This window comes from Diadema antillarum, unplaced genomic scaffold, assembly GCF_040938485.1.
Source record: "Diadema antillarum isolate AM-2024a unplaced genomic scaffold, OU_Dant_1.0 scf00000188, whole genome shotgun sequence".
In the NCBI taxonomy this organism is placed as follows: Eukaryota; Metazoa; Echinodermata; class Echinoidea; order Diadematoida; family Diadematidae; genus Diadema; species Diadema antillarum.
The window spans coordinates 1,105,498-1,131,015 of record NW_027271077.1 but is presented as its reverse complement, the minus strand read 5'-3'; the positions used below and the strand labels follow the sequence as shown (position 1 = coordinate 1,131,015).

Genomic DNA, 25,518 nt, shown 5'->3' with positions numbered 1-25,518 from the left:
CTGCAATTATTTTTGACACCAGTAGTATTTGAACATTTTTCCTTTTAATCATGGTCTTGCTGTAAGTCTGTTCTTTGCAGACCAATCTTTGTCAACATCAACAAGGTTAGCTTCTTTGCTTTACATGAAAAAAACTTTCCATTTCAGTGAAGTTCTCTTCAGAACATACAATACACATGGATCACTTTTTTCCAAATGTGTGTGATATCTGTCATGACTGCTAAATAGTTGGTTGTGGTTTGAAAATATTTTCTCTTTTATTCATAGTGTTTTTCTTCCCCCTTCCAGACACCTCAGTGAACCTGTGGTATCACCTGGTAAGGTCCATGTCAGCCTAATGCCATCAAGAGAGCAGTTCATGTCCAAGATCAGGGGCATCATTGCTGGCTTTGAACACACTGTGGGTTAGTATACACATCGCTACACATCCGTGGGAGTGAAAGATAGATTGGGAATGGAGAGGGGGCAGTTACTGGGAGTATTCATTAGCCTCAGAAGGGTAGTGATTGAAGTCTGGTTTATTGTGCGTGTTGGATCGATTTCAGCTCTTCTGGTCACTTTGGTTTGTGTGGTGTGAAAGACAATGTTATATCTTGTAACATATTGAACCTGATATAGATTATGTAGATATGTACACTAGTCTCAAAACCATGTTAGGATTTGACATGGTGTTTCTGTTCACTGATTTTGCAGAAGAGTATGTGATGGGAAAGGTTGTATAGTAAGTAATCCTGTTTCAAGACACATTCATCATTGAGACAAGGGTTATTGCATTGTTTAAAATGAAGCACTGTATGTTTTTAGTGTTTGTAAAGCCATTTCTGGAAGCCCATTCAGTCTTCTTTATATGATTTCCTTATACGTTGCAGTGCTTAGCTGACTTGCAATCCAAAAAAGCTTGATGAGATAATTCTCTTTCCTGAGTTAATACAATACTACTCTATGGGATATTCATGTTCCCCTTTGGGATTGCCAATGTTTAATTCCCAGTTTTTGCCACAACTATGACTCTTAAAATAGCAATTCATACCAAAACCTAAGGTTTTGTTTGTTTGTTTGTTTGTTTGTGTTTTTTTTTTTGAGTGGCCCATAAATTGTATTTTTCCTCCCCAATGCCATGATAGGTCAAGTTGGTGCTTTGCATCGTGACCCATACCTGACCGTGTTCTGGACCCCACCCCGGTACGACCTAAAGCTCTCCACCCTGGACATGGAGGGGTTGTTGGATGACCAGCGCCCCTGGCCTGATTTAGAGCTCCTCTTTGGTGAGGATGGTTCCTATGGTGTTGCTGTCACAGAAGTCCTGCAGTGTGTCTCGGAGAATGTCAACACCGTCCTTGAGTATGCAAAGGTATCAAGAGTATCAGTATACTTTCTTTCTGCTCTTTTTTTGTGTTCTGTTTTGTTTTATTATTGGAGTCAAAAGGGACCTGAGCTTTCGATCCTAGCAGAATCTTTGTCAGAGGCAAAATGACAAACAGGCAGGGAAAGCAATCACATTCACCCAACAAGAACAGTCCGGGGACAGGCTAGGGACACAGAACAAAGAAAACAAAAGGGGAGGGTAGGAAGTCATGGGCAAGGAGCCCAGCAGGTAAAGGGAGGGGGATTAGAGCAGGAGGGTGGACAGACAAAGGACAGAGGAGGGTCAGTGATGATCCTGAGGATCAAGGGGGCAACCTTTGAAGGATAAGGATGAATAGGGAGGCAACATCAAACAAGATAGGGAACAACAGAGGGATAAAGAAAGGAAAAGAGTGAAATAGCAACAGCAAGGGGGGGGGGGGGGGGTGAGCAAACAGCGAGCCGTAATAAGGTGTACCAAGAAGAGGCAACAAAATGAAAGTGAGAGTCAACCAACAAATGTAAGTTAGTGAACATATCAAAGTATATATTTATTATTGCAGAGAATGGGTTTGTTTTTGTTCGGTGTTAATTGTTGCAGATGGAAACTACAGGGGCAAAAGTAAAGTTTTCCATGATGTAGAAAATCATCCTATGCAGGTTGGTTCATGTGACATCACGGTGGGAATCATTATAAATACAGTTGTAGAGGAAGAAGAATGAAATACAATAGATACATGTAGCATTCTGTTATTGAGACCTATTTGTGATGAGAGAGTTTGGTATATGATTTGATTTTTTTTCTCCTCTTCTCTCCATCTGCACACATCAAAGTTACAGAATAAATGTATTATTTATTCATTCTTCCATTTATTTGTTACCATTTTTTTTTTTTAGGGGGAGTGGTGGTTGCTTGGTAAGATAATACAGAACAAATGTTAATCAATATAAACCAGATAGCTTATTTCCGAAACAGTGCTGTTTAATAAGTTGATGTCTTGTACTTGTTCTGTGTCTTGTTTAGATTCTAGAATTCCTATAAATGATGTATAAATGCAGTTTTCTTGGTGATGCTTGTTATATTTGTTTAAATGTCATCATTTCACAAACCAGAATTTTGAGCCCTACACTGAGATGGTGGAGCAGGCCAGACGAGTGGACGTCCAGGGCTCCCTACAGAAACGGGAGTGGACCACGGAAGAGTTCAACCACGTCCTCTCCACCCACTCTGAAATGGTATGCCTTTAGTTTACAGTGTGAACAATCCATTTGACAGACACATGTTACATTTCATCAGTATTCATATTTAATCTTCATAACCCTGTCCTGTTTTTAAAGCAATTTCCCAGTGAGAACTGGGACTATTTGTATGAGAAGAAAATATTGTAGAACGAATTTATTGAGCTAATACTGCACTGCAACTCACAGGAATTACAGGCATGATATCATGATTCTTTCTCAAAAATATTTCTGATTGTTCTGTAACTAATCTGAAAGTTCGCAAGATGTTTGGTAGTATCTTGGGCAAGTCTTCAAAATCGAACAGCCCTCATCGGTTGCAGAAATATATGGGTGGAGCATCAAGCAGTGAGCCCTATCATTAGTTTAACCCATTAAGGATGGACTGATTTTGCTATAACATGCATTTCCCATAGATACCTGCCCGAGTATACTCGGGACTCGCCTTCAACAGGTTAATGCATTAGGCTTAAACACTTCATAAGGAACACTACGATGGTACCCCAAATTGGTTGTCTGACATACCAATTGTATGTATGTGGCTTGTGGCCCTGATAGCGTGAGGATCAATGATTCAGACATCGAGGCTAACGATGTATTGTGGTTTGCAGGTGCACGCCATGGACAGGATGCAGAGGGAGAAGCGGTGCGGGATGATCCACGTCCAGAGCCAGAAGTTCCAGGACACGTGTCTGCCGTACCCTAGTGAGGTCATGTCGGCTGTCAAGGACAGGCTGCCGGGCATCGCCAACAAACGCAACGAAAACCTCATCAAAGTCATCAAGGTAGAGTCCGAGACATCCTTTACTTACCGCTGAAGCAATCCAGAGCACTTCTTTTCAAATATAGCACAATATGCCTGGTTAATACTGTTTGCTGACTATTGCTAGTTGCCTGGGGTGAACCACGAGACATGGGCATCATTTGCCCATTTTCTGGTGTGGGTATGTGAGGTGGACCACTGCATCTGGTTAGCACCCTGCTCCTTGCAAGGAAGTGAAGTGGGATCTTTTCATGCTTGAGTTGTGACTCCGTCACACACAGGATCTTTATCTGAGTCCTATCTGTGTGATAGAGTGTTTTTGCCTTGTACAAGGGGATGACATGATTAGACACAACATTACATTACATTTGGTATGTGGTGACAAGACCTCCAAATGGAATGGCTCAGTGATACTGAATCACTTGAATGTATTAAGGATAGATGTTGTCGTGATCATATGCCAGGTGATATCCAGATCAGATCTTTGAGCCTGTAATTCTGCAAACTACAATCAGTGTGGCTTCATCTAGAGCACTTCATCATTGAGTGCTTAGTGTTCATATAAACCTCTCACCTTGGGTGCTACACGTATGTAACCAAGTCTATAAGCCAACTTGGATCTTCAGTGTACTGTCATATTTGAACGTAATGTCAGAAGAATCATTGAATGCAAAATCTTAAGTATGTTCAATGTTCATCAAGGTTACTTTGTGTGCCAACTGATTCCCCCTGGTTGAGATAAAACAGGAGTTACAATGGTTCACAATAAGGTATACCACCTTTGCACTGCAAAGTGTCGCGGTATGTTGATATCACCCAGGCCCTAGCAAATATATAGTACAATTGTACTCTGTTTCACTGGAACCAGACCTGTAGAATAGTGGAAATGTGATATCCTCAGATGTGAATAGACCTGCTGACCAAAGGGCATTAATTGTCTCCTGTCTGTGTCTGTCCAGAGTGCATCCAAGAAGCTTGACCACATGCCTCAGTCCGTGGAGGAGTTTGTGGAGCATCTCTCCTTCCTGTCCAGGATGGGGTCCGAGCTGCCGGCCTTGGAAAAGGAGTATTTTGTTGTCACTAGGCTCTTCACCATTGCCAAGGACTTTGACGTCCCCATCGAACCAGAGGAGTTAGCCTTGTACCAGACTCTCATGCCAAGCTTCCAACACCTCAAGGTATGGCATTTTTTGCAACCAAGTAAGAAAATAAACAGAATGGCAATTCATAATCATGAGATGTAGTCCCTGAATTAACTTCTGCTCAACATCTTTTGTAGTACTGTGGTGGAGTGGATGGGGCTGTAGACCCTCAAAACGACATTTCATCCTGATATTGTGTTGCTTTGAAGGAAACAGAAAAATCAGAGAAGTTAATTCATCAGTGAAAATTTGGGAAAAAAAATCAGACCCATTAACATAGTTATGAGTTGTAAAAGTTTAGAGAGTACAGACAAATTGGGAACCCTGTGTGGTCTTGGTGTTGAGAACCCTCCCATTTGCTTTGTACATAAAATGTCCCTTGTTTCATTTTTATCAAGTAGTTGGGCACATACAGAACTTATCCGCTGAGGACAAGCTAAAGCTTTATACTCTTATGATATACCAATATACCTAGATGGCCTGATAATTGAGGTCTGACTGTGTATCTTCTAATATTCAACATTCTGTCAGTAGAAGCAGTCAATTGATAAAAGAATGTGGACACTTCCACGTCATAACCATATAGACACATGCATCATTTATACTCATATTGAGCATTTGTAAATTTTGTTGTTCTTATGGTGATCCTTTGCTACACTATCCTATCTTTACAATGTCAAGTATCATGCTTTGTCTTTCATTTGATGTTTACTATTATTTTGTCTGAAGTGAGATGCAATATGTATTTTTGTTCCAATTTTGCATTCCAGTCCACCATCATGTACTGCGAAGCCAAGAAGGATGAAAATATCAGCAAGTTCAGTGACGACCTCAACATCCACATCAGGAGTCTCTTGGTAAATCCCATCTACGTATACTTACTTTGTATAAAGAACAAATCGGAAATATCGAAAGAAACACAGCTTACTGTGTGGACCCATTAAAGCCAAGTTCATAATTTTGCACTATATTTGTATTATCTTGCACAATGTGTAGCTGTCTTAGGTTGTAATTGTATACCTCCAAGTGATTAAGTTTACTTCAGTAGCTTTGTTCTCAGGCTAGAAGAATGTACAGTGTAGGTGGTCTCATAATCCTTAAAACCAGTTAGTAGGGCAGATATGTAGCAAAAATTGGTCGAGATGCTCAAATCCGGCGGAAAGTATAAAATTTTGCATGTAGGGGTATTTGGGGGCACTGATTTCAAATATTGCCGGATCCAAGAGATCTGGCCACGGGGTCGGCCGCCATTTTGAATTCCAATATGGCCGCCATCACAAATTCCAATATGGCCGCCATCACAAAACAAATTTTAAGATCCCTATCTTCAGTTCTGAATGACCTGTGGCACCAAAATTTGGTACACATGAGCGTTTTGACATATTGAATTTGATGACAGAATGATTTTAAGTGTCTGACAAACATCGAATGGCCGCCATTTTGAATTCCAATATGGCCGCCTCGACGAAATATTCAAAATCCCTATCTCGATGTTTAAGTGGTGAGTGACGCTGAAATTCGGTGTAAACAAGTATTTTAACATACTGAGTTGAAATATCAACTAATGTGATGTGTCTGACAAACGCTATTTTGAATTCCAATGCGGCTGCGAAGACAAACATCACGACTAACATTCACAGGCATGCCAAAAAGTGCAGCAAAAAGGAAGCATAATGCACCTTTCACTGACGTCACAATGTAAATACAGCAGCGCGCACTCAATCAGTTACAAACTTGCGCTCAATCAGGTAGCCTAATTTACAAACCCGAGATAGAGATTTTCAACACTCCAACATGGCAACTGTGCATAAAAATTCAAATTGGCTGCCATGCAGGTTGTCAGACATATCAGATAAGTCTGTTATTGAAGTCATCATATCACCTTGCTTTTATGTATCAAATTTCAATGACTTATGTCATTCAGAACTGAAAATAGGGATCTTTGACGGCGGCCATATTTGAATTCAAAATGGCGGCCGACCCCGTGGCCAGATCTCTTGGATCCGGCAATTTTTGAAACTAACGCCTCTAAATACCCCTATATGCAAAATTTCATACTTTCCGCCGGATGTGAGCATCTTTTTCACATATCTGCCCCACTAAGTGTATTGTGTCAGCACAATCATCATAATTATCAGTCATGACTTGAGCTGTAAAAGCAGCAATTCCTACTCACTACTGTGTGTATATTTTATTGTTTAATCATGACTTTATTCAGGGTCAAGGCAATGTGAGTAAAACATATACAAAAAAACCAGGTCTACCATTTCATTCAAAACGAATGGCAAGACGAATATCAAACAGTACAAAATTTTCGTGTAGAAATAATGTTTGTCTAAGTGATGTTAATGTCCGATTTAGGGTTTGTGCCAGTTTATGCCGATTTTACCATTATTGTGTTTTTCTCAATTTGTCACACTACTTGCCCTATAGTCGGAGGCGTTTGACATCCGCATCAGGGTGCAGGAGCCCACTTTGCTCAGTGCGGACACCCTGGCAGTGGTCGCCATGGAGAATCTGAAGCTCCTTAATGATGAGCTCAATGCCATCTCAGGGAAGGCCAGGAGCTATGCCAGTTACCAGGACCGATTCGGCAGCTCCATCTCCACCCAAAACAAGGCCCGAGGACTGTCTGAGTGAGTGCCTCTTGTTGTGTTGTTGTTGTTGTTTTTGTATTTGAGGCGCGTCATTCAAATATGAATATTTACGCCTTTATCTTTAAAATATAATTATTTTACATATAATAAATAAATAAAAAATAATAATTTTTTTACTATCATTTTTATGCGCGCTATGTGTCTGCTGTTATACGGTTGGGACAAATAAGTTCTGGTGCATGCTGATGGCAAACTCTGATCAGCCCGGCTCGTTACATTGAGCAGGCTTCTCGGTCGCGCACACAGACCTAGATCCCTCATTTGCCGCACTCAGGACCCTCTGCCCAACGCATATATGGTGCACAATCAGACTCCCGAATGCGATATATAAACATCAAAATTATAATATTATTTCATATATACTTTCCATTAGATAAACATATAATTTACAAATAATTCATATATGTTCGTGTTCATGTGCTGGAGTTAGCCTCCTTTCAAGATTTCTCAAATAATTCACTTTTTTAGTCACACTAGATTCGGAATATACTTGCCCAAATTTTCTGATTGCTTTTTTGCTGATGTTTTGCTTTGATTGTTCCTTTGTTACACACAATGTTCTCTTTGAGGCAGTTTTCCTTGAACGTAGCCATCTGTATATCAATTTCTCTTGATATACATTGAATATGACCTGTTACTTCTTCATAAATCATGCAGAGAGCTAATGATAAGTGACTACAGTGATCGGAGTGCCAGTGCCCAGCAGATCATTGCCGAGCTGTCAGAGATAGAGCGAGAGCTGCAGCTGAGAAAGCTTCTGTGGGAGTCTTCCGACGAGTGGGGCAGCTTGGTGGACGACTGGACGGAGACCCAGTTCGATGAACTCAACGTCGATATCATGCAGAAGAATGTCAGCAAATTCACTCAGACCGTCTTCATGCTGGAGAAAGGTAGGCCCTATAACCAGGACTTCACTTTGCAGTTTGAGATCTCTAGGATCTGTGTGATCAGAATTATATGAAAGGGAACTGCATTTCTTCATTTTGCACAACTTGTTTGCCAGTAGCTTCCAAAGAATCACACAAGTCATTAACTAATCAGGGAATGAAACATCACATTTCTGTGTAGTGCGCCTTTGTATTATGTTCATATGTTGCATATTTCTGCTTCTCCTTCTTACATGGCACTATTAGTAAACTGTGAGATCTGTGGAAGACCTGCTTTGATTTTAAAGTAAAGTGTTGGTTATAGGAAGGTAAGATCTGAAGAAGATTAACAGTAGAGATATTTAAAAAAAAAGAGTTGTAGAAAAGAATAAAAGTTTGAAGAGACAGTTCACTTTGTTTTTTTCCTTTGTGAACTGAGTGCTCTGTTTGAAATAAATGACCTGAATCTGTCATTCCCAGGTCTACCTCCAAATGAGGTGCTGCCCAGGCTCAAGGAACGAGTGCTGAATTTCAAGCAAGGCATGCCAGTTATTACAGCCCTCCGGAACCCAGCACTGAGGTCCAGGCACTGGCAAGAGATCCAGAATCTGATTGGAAGGGCCATCATTAGAGACAAGAACTTCACTCTAGGAAAGTTCCTGGAACTGCAGGTTAGTGAACTCAGTTGAACCATTTATTGACCGTACTATCAAATCATTAGCCACAGTGGGATTCATCTTTTACAATGACATTCATGAGCCGCAGTGTCATTAACTCGCACTGTGCTTTCTTTGCTGATTGGTACAGATGTCTGGAAACTGATTGTCAATGAATAGAGAGTAGTTTGAATAATCCCCTTAATCCCTATTGTGTCACTGTAGCCATCCTGTTGAACTGAGGCATACTGCTACACCTGATTGGGCTTGCTAACTTTAAAGCTAGGTCAAGTTTGGATGGATTATAGAATGGTGATGAAAAAGCTTTGCAAGCTAAGCTATGTGCCTGACCACATAAAGGATTAATCAGCCACGATGTCATTATTGAACCCTGGAGTCATATATCTGCCTTGCTGGTATATATCAGCAAGCCTTTAACTCGCTTTACTGCACCATGGTTGTGTAGAGTCATGAAAAGATCATATTGCTAAAAATGCTATTCAAACATCAGCATTGAGACTATAGTGTCTACATAGCTGTGTTTTAAGAGGTCATACATTTTGTATAACTGGATGAATTGTCTATAATTTGATGCCCCTTGCGGCCGTCATGTGTAAATGTAAGTCCTGCCCCATAGTTAATAACTCAGTAACACAGGCTGTAAACAGAGTCACGCTACACTTTCAGAAATGTCTTCATATTGGCTAATATGAAATCACTGTCATACTGTAATAAACAGTTCTTTATTTTTTTTATTTATAATTTATGGTCATAGTGTTGATTAGATTCACTCTTGTTTCTGAGTTCACAGAGTCATATGAAGTCAAATTTTTGTCTCTCATATTTCAGCTGTTTGAGTACAAAGACAACATTAATGACATCTCAACCACAGCCAGCAATGAAGCTACCCTGGAGGTCATGTTGAACAAGGTAAGTTGATACCCCTCCTTGTTCAATTTTCTTTCATGAAAGTTGGAGATGAGGGGACTTGTTACATACATACGTGTGCAAGAAATAAAGATTCACTGCCAAGACAATCTGTTTTTAAGAATAATCTTTTGTTCTTGGGAAATATGTCTTCTTTTTTTTTTGTATTTTAGGATTTCAGTCCATAATGACCAAGTATGCCTGATGATTTTGTGCTGTTTTTCATGAAGATGTTATAGTTCAGATTGATTTTTTTTTATTGCAAATCATGCAAATAGTGTGTTCCAAACAACATAATTCTGTCTGCAGAGTCTTTATTGTGGAATTTTAGTGTAGAGAGGATATTACTCAACAGTGAAGTTCTCACAACAAAATCAAGCAGGGAACATGGAAATGACAACATTCATGGGGCAATGAAGTCACATGATGCAGACAGCCAAGGTCACATGGCACTGATCGGTGATAATCAGTCTCAACTCATCTTTCATGTTGCCAGAATATTAGCTCATAGTTTCATTTATCTGCTGTTGTGCATCACTTCTAAGTTCCTGTTCCTAGAAGAACCTTCTCATTGATGCACCAAACATTCATAATTCATCATATCATATGATCATTCATTTAGCAAACATCATACTAAACATTGCATATGGCAAGCAGGGGAAGATTTTCCATGATGCGAGTATTTTGGGTATGTGAATGCATTAATTTAATTGAAAATGTCATTCTTATAGCAATGCTCTCTCTCTTTTTCCCAACAGGTGATTGACCTGTGGCGAGTCACAGACTATCGCCTGGTGCCACACAGTGGCCGTGACTTCATGATCATCGCCGGAGCAGACGACATCATGACACAGCTGGAGGAGAGCCAGGTCACCATAGCAACCATTAGAGGCTCAAGATACGTGACTCCCATCAAGGTATGTAAAAATGTTTTTTCCATTTCTCAGATCTTTATGATATCCATGGTGAGATTTACATAAGAAATACACAAGATCAAATCAAAACAATAATGAAAAGATTCAAAAGGAGTGTTAGTTTACATTGTTTTGTTTTGTTTTTGTTGTTTTGTACAATAGCCAATATTGTACATCTCCTTTCTTGTAGGAGAATATCACAGAAGTTGATAAAAAGCTGAATGACAACCACTGAATGCACAATTATGGTTTTGTTCAAGAAATTGTATCTAAGCTAGAGGGGTGTTTGTTATTTGCTCTATGCTTACAATGGGATACTTTTATTGTGTTTCAGTAAATTCAAATGATTCATGCTGCTTTTGATTGCCATCTTTATTTCCCTACTAGTTAGATATATAGCTTTCTAAGTCAGCCAACAGAAATTACAGAAGAGAATGGGGAAAAGAGTCTTTGTAACTGTTTTCCATTTTATGTATATATTTCATGATTACGTATGCATATATCAAGACAAATGTGATGTTTAGAAGCAGCAAATACTTCATCTGTTCCAGTATGACAACAAATTGCATGACCATGATTACTGTTAGTCCTTTCTGTGCTTTGTATCTCTATCTGGAATGCTTAATGGAATGCTTTGTTGGCTGATTGATGCAGATGTTTTGAATCTATTACTGTATGCACCAAATGTTTCGCGAGGTTTTTATTTTCGCGAATTTCGCAAGTCAGGTGCTATTCGCGAAATTAAAGACACCCGAAAATGATGATTCTGATCCTCGATATGAATGTGACGCACACGTATACATTTCTGCGTTCAGTGCTGTGTACTCCATGATCGTGAATTTAACCACTCGTGAAATCGTGAGGAAGTCCCGATTCGTGAAAATTTAGACTCACTAAATATATGGCGTATACAGTAGTCAATGAATAGAGATTACTTAATCCCACTAGTCCATAATGATTTACCATGGTTGTCCAGTTGTACTGAGGAACATTGCTACACCTGTAGTGGTCTTTTCAAATTTTCCACTAGGTCCAGTTTGGATGGATTACTGATTGCTGATGAAAAAGCTTTTAGCAAGTTAAGCTATAAAGTGCCGGGCTTACTAAGAGCTATTATTAAGGGTTATTAAGAGCATGATATGGATGTTATTTCCATAGGCCCTGGTTGATGAGTGGGACAGGAAGCTGAGTGTGTTTGCCAGGACTCTGGATGAATGGATGATATGCCAGAGGAACTGGCTCTACCTGGAGCAAATCTTCACCACACCAGATATCCAGAGGTGAGAAATTCATTCACTCACTCACTCACACAGTCATTGCTTCCATTTGAAGATTGTCGTCAGAGTCTGGCAGATGAAATTATGGAATCATGCAAAAGATTTTTTGTTTTCTATTCTCCTCATTTGAGGTACTTTATTTTCCATAAAACTTCATGTGTTTACAATCATATCATACATCAGGCAAAAGATTGTCACATCTCATGCTCATGCTAAAATGATATTTCTTCCAACATTATAGGAAGCAAATTACAGTATGCCCATGAGCAGCATCTGTTACACACTACCTATAGGTGATGAAGTTACCTCTGATGAAGGTGATATAAGATATTTGATAATGATTCTCCTGGTTAATGCTATCACCAAGAGCAGATGGTTCTGTTTTTGGAATCCCAGATCCGGGAGGGGTGACTCTCAGCACCAACTATGCCATCATCAAAGTTAAAGTGAAGTTTAGATAAAAACAAATTCAAGCAATAAGACTTAATGTTCCAATTGTGATGGTTTAAGTGGCTATGTGATAGTAAAATGTAAATATATGAATCTGTGTAGTTATCTTCTCATCTATCTGCCAAAGTAGTCAATATTTGTTCGTCAATTTATGTATGCATCTAGGCAACTGCCCACCGAGGCGAAGTTGTTTGCGTCAGTGGACAAGGCATGGAAGGACATCATGAGGCGGACCGAGGACCGGCCAAACGCGCTGCGATGTGCCACCATGCCCGGTGTACTGGAGATTCTCCAGACCAACAACTCCAACTTGGAGAAAATTCACAAGTGCCTTGAGGTAGGCCTTTCTCTTCCCTCGCGATGTTAGCCCCACCTCCCTGGAGGAAAAGGGGAAAGAAAGTATGGAAAGAGAACGGAAAGACTCACACTTGCTCAGTGCAAGTGAAATCACAAAGTCTTGACCTGTTGAACAGCACTTCAGTGAATCTAGTGTCGTATTTCTCTTGTGTGCAAATCGAGCAATGTATAGATTGATTTAAAGCACTTGTCATCAAGGGTGATGTAATCTTAATCACCATCATTTCCATTATTTATTGCTGTATATCCCATATATTTCATGAGAATAATATTTTTTGAATTGGAACTTGTGAGACAATTTCGCTAGTGATTGAATTCCTGTTCAAACCATAGTGACTTAATCTCAGATACTTTTAACTTGGATTATAATATACAACACTTTTGTGTTATGGGAGGCAATATTTTTGTGAGCTTTTACTTTTGCAAATATCGATTGACTCCCCAAATGTACTGTTAAAGTTAAAAATATTGTGAAATATACCACATATATATGCTATTTTATGATCATGTGTTGACAGGACTACCTGGAGACCAAGAGACTGGTGTTTCCAAGGTTCTACTTTCTCAGCAATGATGACCTGCTGGACATTCTGGCCCAGAGCAAGAACCCCGATGCAGTCCAGGTAGGTCAGAGGTCAGAGGTCAGAGGTCAGAAGACACTGGTCAGCGAGTAGCCATTGTAGGTGGAGGCTGTTGTACTACGTGGTTTGATGACAACTTGACACTGGACAATAAACCACAGTACACATATTTTGTGATAATAGCGTGGGAATACAAAAGTTGAAGTCTTTATTCTTTGACCGCCGGAACCAGTGTGTTGAATCAAGCCAAATCACACAGTGATGACAATTGGTATACCTGCGCGTTGAATAAATGGAGTTCGTGCCCATTGGGCCAATACCACAACAGAGGCACAGCTATTCACTGGATCATTTCATACTGTACCATGAGACCAGCGGATTTGTTTTCAAACATTGAATTGTTCTTTCCAACAACGTTCCATGTATAGCAGTTTTGTACCATCTGAACATGATCACACATAGTTGTATATGAATATGTTCAGAATGTGAAAAAAAAATGGAGAGGACTGCATTATTGAGATGTTATTAGTGGTTGAAACATTCAAAAGCACATAAATTGTGATACAGAAATGAACAATTTTACACATGATGAGCCTGCGAGGTTATTTTCCAAGAGTATGGTAATGGTAATTGTAAAGGAAAAAAAAAACAGTTCTTGTCAGTAAAGCATTGATTTGATTGCAATTGCAGTATTGATGTGTCATTTGAAAGCATATATAAGTTCTTATATCATATTGCCAATACATTTTCATAAGGTTACATTTCTGTGAGATATGTTTGTTTGAATTGTGTAGCCAGTTGTGTCTGTTCATGGGTCTCAATATGAACATGAACCAATTGCCTTTTGCCAGTTGAAATCATCAAAAGATGTCAAAATTGTGTCATATTAATGAAAATGAGTGCTTTAATTCTCTTGTCAACCATACTACCATCGACTGAATTCCAGCACAGCTCAAAGCTCTAAGTGTTATCCTCCTTTTTGTTCCCCCAGCCCCATCTGGTGAAGTGTTTTGGTAACATCAAGAGTCTTGACATCATGAAGGAGCCCAAGTTACCACCGACAGTTAGGGCCATGATATCAGCTGAAGGGGAGGCCATTCTCATGCCAAAGTAAGCCCTTTGCCCCACACTGTTAATGCTTTGTGTCTGCTCTTGTGACAAGATTGCTCTCCATCCTCTTATTTCAATGTCTCCTGTGTCAAATCTCACCTCTGTCAGCATTAAAGGCATAATTTACCATTTGCAGATGGCACAAAAACCCAGTATTAGTGCTTTGAAATAATTATAAAATGTGAGTTAGGGATAGAAACAACCACTGTAAAAATGTGAATAGGTAAAATCGATGTTAAGTATTGTTAAATATACAAAATGCGAACAATAATCATAATGAAATGTTTCCAGACTAAACTGTCTACAGTTACAGTTTATTGAGAAAAATACAGATCTCTCCTCATATTTTAGGCTTTATCGCAAAAATTGTATATGATAGGATGTTTTATGGTACAACACACCTACACATATGCATTAAATATCATATCTGGAAAACTTTTTAAATCAGTGTTCCCAAAGGTAAACAGGACCTGTAATGTCCTCCAAAATACTGTTGCCAATATTTGCAGGAAGGTCCATGAATGAAGTCACATGAAGTCCACAGAGTTTGATACAGACATATTTTGTGATATTCAATAAGATATTAGGCAGCAGAGATTTTCTTTTTCTTTTTCTTGTTTGCCTCGTGTGTAGAGTGGAAGAATAACAACAATAACAAATTAGTGATGATTTTTTTAAACATAAAACTTTGTATAACTTTGAGCTCACAAATGTGCTTGATGCTATGCCTTGACTGCGGTAGAGAAAAGTCATAGCAGATCAGCATATTTCTTCACTTTTTCCCCCTTTTGTCATTCTCCCCAGGAATGTGCGAGCCAGAAACCCAGTGGAACAGTGGCTGGGGAGTGTGGAATCAGCTATGTATGACTCTGTCAAGAGGTATAGTAGACCATGCTTCATATGTTGTGTGCTCCCAACTTTATCTTTCTAAACACCCACAAAAACCACATTGGCCTGTATTCACGAAGTTGGGTTAAATTCAGTCCATGGACTAAAATGAACGCAAAATAGGCGTACCTTTAACTTACGTACACGTGTATGTCACCGCGTGATTGTTGTAATTGCACATCTGTCGACTGAAACAGTCTGTCACATGCATTTACGCAGAAGAAATTTGCATAAGCCATCATGAATGGTCTAAATTTAAACCACATTTGTGAATACGGGCCTTAGTGTCTCCTTCGATCATGTACTGAAACTTGAATGAAGGAAAACTGAAGCATTTTAATGTACTGTATTCCACAACATTCATGTACTGTACTGGCTGAGTATACTGTAAACGTGGAAATTTTCGCGGTACATTAATTTTCGCGGATTTCGCGCTACGCTCGGCTAGCGCGAATTCAAAAACGCGCGAATATATCTTCACAATTTTCTACGCACATTTTGAACGGGATGAATTGTGTGCGCTTCATCGATGATACTGCTACGTAGTACAATGTACAGGCATGTTTACGCTACTAGTACTGTGCGAAGAGACGATACCCTAGATTGCTGTGTACTGTAGCATGCATGTGTGCACCGCACGCATCGATGCTACAGTCCCCCGTGACTACGGTACTAGAGTCACAGCTGTACTACGTATTTGAGTGCTTGTACTCGCAGTCGAGCCGCTCGCTACGTCGCTTGTCGTACGCTGGCATAGCAAGCTATGTAGCAGAGGCTTTGGATGAAAGCAGTGAATGTGTACTACAGTAAAGTAACCTGCTGCGGAGCGCGAATTTAAGAACCCGCGAATACGTTTTCGAGCCGCTCAGCGCGAAAAATTAATCGCGCGAAAATATTGACGTTTACAGTAAGTGTCTTCAAAGTGAAAATGGAAACAACATGCTATAAATCTCTTTACCTCATATTGTGTGTGCTGATTACTTTAAACTGTCCAGTAGTTCTATTCTCATGTGTAACTGAATACAAATGATCTCGGGTACATGTACTACTTTTCAGTGGAAGGTGTTACTTATTGCAACTGAATGTCAAAGTGCCCTACACTGACGTAAGTACGAACTAATTATTTAGTGTTTAGTAGTAGCCATGATCAATTATCATGGGCATACGTACTCTAGTTGGATTCAAACTAACAATCTCCTGATTACAAGACAGGTGTTGTAGCTACTAGACTACCAAGCTTTCGCCAAGTATGTATGTTCATAATTTTTATCATGAATACTACTGAAACAATGAATAATTATTGCTTATTTACACCTACGTCAGGCAATTTGTCAATCAATTGCAATAAAAAGAACTCAAAGCAAGAATAGATTAATTAAAAAAAAAGTGTCACTTATTCACTCTCTCTTATATTTTCTTCATTTGTAACAAACATTTCTGTGTTCATGTTCTGCTCTCAGGTTTACTTTGAAAACTACTTTTATATCTACTGTTGAAATATGAATGTATTGCTGGTTTGTAAAGCTGGTAAAAATTACACTACAACCAGGAAAATGCCACACTACAACATTATCAGATCATGACCACCATGTTGTGTGAAAAGAGCTGAAGCTTTAAGAGTAAACTACACAAGTACTTTTTAATCATCCCCCCCATGCACTTTGACTCTCTATTTTTAATACATGCACATAATTCCTATGTGAACGACACGGACAGTGGACTGCAAAAGCTACATTTATCCTGCAAGTGTGTATCCGATAGTCTCTCCTTCAGTGAGAACTTTGACCGTTAGATATGACATGAGATATTCAGAAAAGCTCCTTTGAAGATCTCTTCATTTCATGATTTTCCTCTTTTTACTGATGAATGCTCTTGCCATCTCACTCTTATCTGTGTATAATATATTCATTCCAATCCATCTCTTCTCCATTTCCTCTTTTAATCTCTCCCTGAATGTCTCTTCCTTTCACTAGATTCATTAAGTTTATGATGGCTGATAGAGAAGTGCAGATTCTGTGGGGCAACTCTCAAGAGTTCAGTAAAACTGCAATTCACTGAACAAAGTGTTGACCGCTGTTCCCAGTTGCGTTTATTTCTGTTTTCGGATATTGCTTTTAATAGCTGCCACCTTCTGTATTGAATTGTGTTCTTAATTTCTCCCTTTTCCCTGCATATGCCAGTGATTATTATTGGTTGTTTTCTGTTGATGTTTCTTTTGCATGTCGTGTAGATGTTTGTTTTGTTGACTTTGTTTTCATTTCATCAAAAGGATTTACAGATATGTGCAATATCTGTCATATCCCTGCATGAGTTTATATATTTATATTATGTGGTATGTTCAATGTTATCAAGCATAGAATATGCTGTGTATCTTATCCAAGGTGTTATATGATCATGTTCAGCTTTGCTATTATCACACTTGTCTACAATATACATGTACATACTGCATTTATATGCCTTGCACTTCAAAGTTGTGCTGATATTATGTCCATGGTATTGTGTTGTTTTGAAGTGTGCTGAATTAAAGGTTTTGTTACACCCTAGTCATACAGTTCAGTATTTGTGTTGGAAAGTTCAAACATTCGTTGCTTACTCGTTTAATGCCAGGGAAAGTCTCAATGGATAATATAGGATCAATCATTTGATAAGTTATTTAAGTAGTCATGAACAACACTCATTTTTTGTCCCCGCCGAACGAGTTCGAGCAGGGGACTATGAAACGGGCTCCGTACGTGTGTGTGTCCGTGTGTCCGTGTGTCCGTCCGTCCGTCCGTCCGTGTGTCCGTCCGTGTGTCCGTCCGTGTGTGCGTCCGTGTGTGATCAAATTGTTCAAAATGCTACTCCTTCGCCATTTCTAACCCGATTTTGATTCTGTTTGCTTTATATGATAGCACTACATGGGAGCTTTGAAACTTCTATACAGAATTTCAGTTGTGACCTTTGACCTTGACCTTTGACCTATATTGTACATTTTGCTTCAAAATGCTACTCCTTCGCCATTTCTAACCCGATTTTGATTCCGTTTGCTTTATATGATGGCACTAGGTGAGGGCTTCAAAACTTTTACACAGAATTTTGACCTTTGACTTCTTTGACCTTTGACCTTGATTTTTGACCTATATTGTACATTTTGCTACAAAATGCTACTCCTTCGCCATTTGTAACCCGATTTCAATTCCGTTTGCTTTAAGTGATGGCACTAGGTGAGGGCTTCAAAACTTCTACACAGAATTTTGACCTTTGACTTCTTTGACCTTTGACCTTGATTTTTTTACCTATATTGTACATTGGCTACAAAATGCTACTCCTTCGCCATTTCTAACCCGATTTCGATTCCGTTTGCTTTATGTGATGGCACTAGGTGAGGGCTTCAAAACTTCTACATAGAATTTTGACCTTTGACTTCTTTGACCTTTGACCTTGATCTTTTTACCTATATTGTACATTTTGCTACTAAATGCTACTTCCGGCGGGGACATATATTACGCACCGCGTAATTTCTACTTTTCCTTGTTTTTATAGCCTTAACATCCATCAATTCATGATACAGCAAGAAATAGCTTTGCAACATGCACATAGTATGCTATATAAGAGTGCAGAGCTACGCATATGGATATGTATATTTCAAAGGACACATGTGTTGTGAAAATATCAGAAGCTTTGAAATTTGTAAGGGAAAATTGCCAGTCTCATATACTTCTCACAAATACTGCAGCAAAATTATGATGATCTAGTATTGTTGGCGTTCAGGTAGGATGCATTTTAAGACATATCCTTAGAATGCTGGAGTTGTACATGCATTAAGCTAATATGGAAAGGGCAGATATAAAAAGAAATGTTCATATTCATTTTATCACATTTAGTCAATAACTTCATGTGCTTTTTGTGAAGAATCTCTCAAGCATTGTATAAAGAACTCAAACAATCTTTCATTCGATCCTCCCCTCCCTTAGAAACCTGAAGGAAAGTGTCAGTAAATGGGGAAAGGACTTGGAGGAATGGGTCATCGCTCACCCCGGACAGATTGTCCTGACTGTGGTAAGTTTGTCCTTCAATTCATTGAGGCCCGAGCACGAGTGAGAACTGGTCATTGTCCTTGTACACCCAACGGAAGTGTATAGGCCTTTCATGGATTTGTGATGTGTGTTACACTTCTGCAAATGGCAAAGAAGGTGTAATTTAGTGATTTTAGCTGTGTGGCTACTCTTGGTATTAGCAGTCCACGTTTGCAAGCTAGAATCCAATGTTTAAAAAAATATGTATAAAGTTATGGATTACAAGTAGTAACAGATTAGCTGATGTTGAATTTTACATCAAGCTGTCTTGTACATTTGCTATAAATATACAAAATGACTTAGAGTGATTATGATGATGTTGATTTATCATAACTGCCATGAAGTATGTGTAGCAACTAAATGTCTTCTAGGTGCACATTTGGCTCGATTTCGCAAAAGGTCTCCTTCACTTTGCCCCTCCCCAACCAGGTTCAGATCATGTTTAACCGAGAGGTAACAGCCAGTCTGGAGGCCCACCGCGCCTCCAAGAGACTGGTGGACTCGAGGGACCGGCTGGTGGAGCGGCTGAACATTCTGGCCGGCATGGTGACCAAGCCGCTGACCCACCACAAGCGGAACAGCGTGGAGGCCTTGATGGTGATCATGGTGCATGCCAGGGACATCATCAACAACATGATTGACAACAAGGTCCGCAGGAGCGATGACTTTGAGTGGACAAAGTGAGTCATAGAGAGAGAGCTCTGAGTCCATCTCCTACATCTTACTGTCATATTTTTCTAGCAGGGGCGGATCCAGGAATTCTGTAAAGGGGGGGGGCGTAACTGATATGTCTGGTGCCACTTCCAGGTTTCATTTCATTTTTTTCTTTTTATTTCTTTTGCTTTTAACGACAAATAAAGGGGGGGGCGTGCGCCGGTTGCGCCCCCCTCTGGATCCCGCCCCCCTCTGGATCCGCCACTGTTTAGTGATACTTTTTCTGTTACAAATGACAAATGCACACCATGTACAGTATGATACAATTGTATGAAAGAACAAATGTGCTTATTTCAGTACACTTGTTCGTATTAGTTACTGCATATATTTCGTGAGTCTAATTTTTCGCGAATTGGGACTTCCTGATGATTTTGCGAGTGGTTACCGGTAAATTTTTGATCGTGGAGTACAGTACTGATTGGAGAAGCATGCGTGCATGACATTCTTGTCTGTATCAGAGTCAATATTTTTGTGTGCTTTTACATTTGCGAGTAGCCCCTCACTCCCAAAATTCACGAAAATAAAAACGTCATTAAATATTCGAGGTATACAGTATTGACTTAAAAAAACCTGGTTTTATCAATGTTTTTGGTTATTTCATCGGTAATTTCATCGGTAATTTCATGATTATGTCATGGGATGGTATCTCTTGGGTGATGTTTTACTATATTTGAGGAACACTGTAGGAAGGATGGTGTGATAGAATATTCTGCAATGTATAGTACTAAGCAGCTTGCTTTGTTCTTAATACATTAATTTCATGTTACTGGAACTCAACTTCTAGACATTCCTGAAGAGCTTTGGAGAAGTGACATGAGTAAAGAGGGAAATGGTTTGATGAAGTGTCAAAGTTTATGAATCTACTGAGCTAAGATACTGTACAGCGTATCTGTAACTCTAGCAGTAATGATTAGGTATTTTGATAATTTTGACAATGATAAAAGTCTTGCAGAGTTGATAAGAAATAGACCTATGTTGCTGTCATAAACTACAAAAGAAAGAACTCTTCTTCCAAGGGGCTTTTGGCTGACTCACTGTCACTCTTTTCTATATCCTTGCTATCAAGGCAATTGCGTTACCAGTGGGAGGAGCAGCACAATTCCTGCATCGTGCACCAGGCCAACGCCTCTTTCCAGTATGGCTACGAGTACCTGGGCTGCTCCCTCCGGCTGGTCATCACCCCACTGACCGACCGCTGCTACCTGACGCTGACCGGTGCGATGCACATGCACCTGGGGGGATCCCCAGCTGGGCCGGCTGGCACAGGGAAGACTGAGACGGTCAAGGATTTGGCCAAAGCTGTGGGCAAACTCTGTTTGGTCTTCAACTGCTCTGAGGGTCTGGACTACAAGGTCTGAACTTGATTTGATTTGATTTGATTTGATTTGATTTGATTCTCCAAAAATGTCCCCAAAACCTACAATTTTGCAGTAACTGTACAGAATGTATTTAAACCATAGTAATGCATGAACATGTCCGTATATTGCATAGGGTCAATAAACAACGCAGCAAGCAGTCAGTGAAGAAGGAAACACTAGACTTTGACTCTATGGAAGATTTTACTTGTGATTCTTTAACTTGTATACATTCTGTTGGAATATTAACTATGGTTCGTACTGTGAATAAAATAGGAAGAAATAACTGCAATTACCTAATTCCTAGCGTTGATATGTTGGTGACACAACATTTGCTCCTGCAACAATTGCTCCAGTCTTATTTTCTCCAAGGACTTACAATGTAGGCTTAGGGTTAGGGTTGTGATAAGGTTTTAGGTTTAGTTTAATGTGAGGATTATGATTAGGGTTAGGGTTGTATTTCTGGGTAGATGATTAGATGATAGACTTCCTGTTCTTTGCAAACTCCAACCAAATTTCTGCAACCGGAACGGTTCCGTGACATTTGCTCCTGCGACAATTACTCCCATGATATATCTGCATGCTAAGCCAAACGTAAATTCAACCCATAAATATAACCCTAACCCTAATCCTAATTCTCACATCAAACTAAACCTAAAACCCTATCACAACCCTAACCCTAACCCTAAGTCCTTAGAGAAAGTAAGACCGGAGCAATTGTCGCAGGAGCAAATGTCGTGTCACCACCGGAACATCCATCCAATTGAAAGCAAATAAAGCTGTTACATATAAGGTGAATGAGAAGCATTAATGTGAAAATGACTCTGTGTGATTGTTTGTGCGCAGATGATGGGCAAGTTCTTCTCGGGCTTGTCCCAGTCTGGTAGCTGGTGCTGCTTTGACGAGTTCAACAGGATTGATGTGGAAGTGCTCTCTGTCATAGCCCAGCAGCTTCACAGCATCAAGACTGCCAAAGATGGCAACGCACTTCGGTGAGCCCCGCTGATTTCTGTGCCAAACTCAAATGTTTCAGAGGGGAAATTTTCCTAAATATGCATATGGATTGAGTGAATACAGCAATATTAGTAGAACACATCATTGAAGTTAGAGGAAAATCGGACGATCCGTTCAACAGTTATGAATTTTTAGAGTTTTGATGCCGCCATCGCTGGATGAGAAGATTACTACAGTTCTTGACATCGTGACAGAAGAATGATACAATGAAAATATGAAGAGAATTCCACAAAATGTCACTTTTTATGATGAGTACAATTTCCTTCAGCTCGTTCTGCAGTGATGACATGAAATGTACTGTAGTCTTCTCATCCAGCGGTGGCAGCAACAGAACTTTAAAATTCAGAACTTTTATTAAAATTGAGGTATTGATGTTACACAGACTGATACTACTGACAGGCATAGGGTGTGGGCATGTGAGTAATTTACTTCTAATCATTGTGATGTGGCTCTAAATCATTGTAATTGATTTCAGATAAACATTCACATTCATGTCTGTCCACACACTAAGAGCTGTACTCTTTCTGCATCATGAAAAGACAGTCACATAATTAACCCATTGACTGGTTGCGAGTATACTCGGGCAGATGTCTATTGGATTTGCGTGTTATAGCAAAATCAGCTCGTCGTCAGTGGGTTAAATCCTCAATGACTTTCTTTTCTTTTCTTTTTTTTGGTGAGGAGTTCATTAATCTTTTTACTCAAAGACTGTTCTAAAATTCCCTCTGTGCAAATGTAAAACATGAAAGAATATGTATTTGTGAATATAATCATATGTGGATGTAAAATGAGATTACCTTTGTTTCTGAACTGTGAAATTAAGTTTGATTGCATGCTTACTTCTTTTAGGTTTATGTTTGAGGGTAGAGACATTCGACTGAACTCAACATGTGGAGTGTTCATCACAATGAATCCAAGGTAAGGATTTTCAATATCAGCAACCTTTTCTCGAGTCATACAGTCCCAAGACAAAATACAGATCAAACTGCTGTACAGTTGCAGGAAAAAAACAAAGCAAGTCTTTGCTTGCTCACATTTACAGTGTTGATTAATCAGAGTACTATTTCATAAAGATGTGTTCAACAATTCTAGTTTTAATACAGTGGTTGCAGTTTCTGTGGTTTCTAAATGCAACCAATCATCTGTGAGTAGTCACATTGTTACCATGGCAACTATAACTGCCTTAACTTAGAACAAATACAAACCTCTAGTAGAATGGGCCACAGATCTTTATTTAGAAGGCAAAGATTTGTTATATGTTTTAAAGAAGTCATTATTAGACATAAGGTCTGACTGAGTTATCTTTTCTCTGCTGTAGCTATGCCGGTCGTGTGGAGCTTCCAGACAACCTGAAGTCCCTCTTCCGTCCCGTCTCCATGATGGTGCCAGACTACGCCCTCATCGCTGAGATCATGCTCTTTTCGGAGGGATTCACCTCAGCCCGGTCCCTCTCCAACAAGATCGTCAACCTGTATCAGCTGGCCAGTAAACAGCTTTCACAACAGGTGGGAGACTGTCATGGGGTGATGTCATCTGGTGATTTGAAATCTGGCAATCTGTGCAAATTCGGTTTTCTATCTTCTTGAGTTTTATGGTCTTAGTTTAGTCTGTTGAATCATGGTGCAGTAAGTTATGGGAATATGCATGCAGTGATCTTGTGATATTCATTTTGATTTTTGCTTGTCTTCTTTTTGTCTCCTACAAGGATCACTATGACTTTGGTATGAGGGCCATCAAGTCTGTCTTGGTTATGGCTGGCCAGAGGAAGAGGAAAGCTCAGATGGAGTAAGTCGTGTGCCGGTCACACTCTGTGTCCACTATTGGTCCGGGAGACAGACTCTAATGATAATCATCTTGTCTAGTAGTCCACATCTCAATAAGCTTGTGTTTTATGTTGGCCTCTCATTTCCAATTACACAGTGATTTTGTTCAAATAGGTTACTACAGCTTTTAACTTGCTCATTTTTCTCTTTCTTTTTTATGTTTATGTTCATATACTTTGTATTATATCATTTTTTAGGGGGTGATTCTTGTATTTGAAAGAATTTTTGATATTGCAAATAGAATTTGATACAAATTGAATTGAGTTGGAAAATCTTTACACTTTTGTATGTTTGGTCTCATACTTTATATGCATTGATTGATCAGTATTGATTTCATGATATTATAGAAGGATATCATATAACAGGGTGTACCAATAGACTCACAATGTGGGCCATCTTTTAAAAAGATATACAGGTAAATAATGTTCTGTTTATGTCCCGTTAATGAGATCTGCTTCACATGGGCAAGTTTTAAAATGCTTCTTGTCATGTTGAATAATGTTAATGTGCTTTGGTTACTGTCCTGTGACTCCAGAAAGATAAGCAATAGGATGTAAGCCAAGTAATCATACACACCTGGGGGTGACACCCCAAAACACAGTCATGAAGATTTCTTGAAAGTTACATATTGAAGCTAATACTTCAGATATTTTCCCTGAAACAGAACTTTATTCATGTATCTTTATTTGATCAGGAACATGATGATCTGAGGTCAATGAATGCTTGAATGGCAAATACCCTAGGTCATATTTCGAAGTTCCTTTTGAGCCATTCTATCAAAATATGCTGAATGTTGATGACATTTTAATATTATTTATCTCTACTTTGTTGCAAGATCTAAAGCGGCTAAGCCCTTGTCTGAACTGGAGGAAGCTTTCATCCTGATCCATGCCCTGAAGGACGCCAACTTGCCCAAGTTCCTGGCTGAAGATGTCCCTCTCTTTGAGAGCATCCTAGCTGATCTCTTCCCTGGCATAGACCCACCACAACCTGATAATGGGGTGCTAGAGGTAAGATATATGATTGTAGTTCCCCATAATAATAAGCCTTTTTCAATCACTGTTTTTATAAACAGGTTAATGAATCATTATTGTGGTATAGATGAGACTACACACAAAAATGAATGAAGCAACTGATCATCGCACTGATGAAAATATTATGTCAATTCAGTGGATCTGAAAAAGTGTGTCACAGTTTAGTGACTCGTCAACAGCAATCGATGTCTCTGTTTTACCTTAGTTCTCTTAAATCCTTTCTAGGATTTTGTGTGATTGAGAAAGAAATCAAGAATATCCACACACATCTTCAGTCAACATGTATTTTAAGGAGCAATTCTTGCACACTCTCGAAATGTTTGGGTGTTACAATTTTAGAATATCACTGATA

The 25,518-nt window shown here is 39.3% G+C and overlaps 1 protein-coding gene across 1 annotated transcript in view; it reads left to right on the top strand.

Annotated features, from left to right (window-relative positions):
* Nucleotides 1-25,518, top strand: part of LOC139723399 (dynein axonemal heavy chain 6-like) — an 86,756-nt gene that overhangs the window by 16,832 nt on the left and 44,406 nt on the right. Inside the window, exons 17-40 of the mRNA XM_071634645.1 lie at nt 289-404; nt 1,125-1,351; nt 2,458-2,580; nt 3,195-3,368; nt 4,306-4,524; nt 5,259-5,345; nt 6,922-7,124; nt 7,803-8,035; nt 8,492-8,682; nt 9,517-9,597; nt 10,353-10,511; nt 11,667-11,788; nt 12,401-12,572; nt 13,111-13,215; nt 14,165-14,283; nt 15,088-15,162; nt 19,125-19,209; nt 19,656-19,906; nt 21,007-21,292; nt 22,142-22,287; nt 23,159-23,227; nt 23,628-23,814; nt 24,015-24,094; nt 24,968-25,142. Of these exons, the coding sequence (XP_071490746.1) occupies nt 289-404; nt 1,125-1,351; nt 2,458-2,580; nt 3,195-3,368; nt 4,306-4,524; nt 5,259-5,345; nt 6,922-7,124; nt 7,803-8,035; nt 8,492-8,682; nt 9,517-9,597; nt 10,353-10,511; nt 11,667-11,788; nt 12,401-12,572; nt 13,111-13,215; nt 14,165-14,283; nt 15,088-15,162; nt 19,125-19,209; nt 19,656-19,906; nt 21,007-21,292; nt 22,142-22,287; nt 23,159-23,227; nt 23,628-23,814; nt 24,015-24,094; nt 24,968-25,142 (3,685 nt within the window). The remainder of the gene's footprint in view (nt 1-288; nt 405-1,124; nt 1,352-2,457; nt 2,581-3,194; nt 3,369-4,305; nt 4,525-5,258; nt 5,346-6,921; nt 7,125-7,802; nt 8,036-8,491; nt 8,683-9,516; nt 9,598-10,352; nt 10,512-11,666; nt 11,789-12,400; nt 12,573-13,110; nt 13,216-14,164; nt 14,284-15,087; nt 15,163-19,124; nt 19,210-19,655; nt 19,907-21,006; nt 21,293-22,141; nt 22,288-23,158; nt 23,228-23,627; nt 23,815-24,014; nt 24,095-24,967; nt 25,143-25,518) is intronic.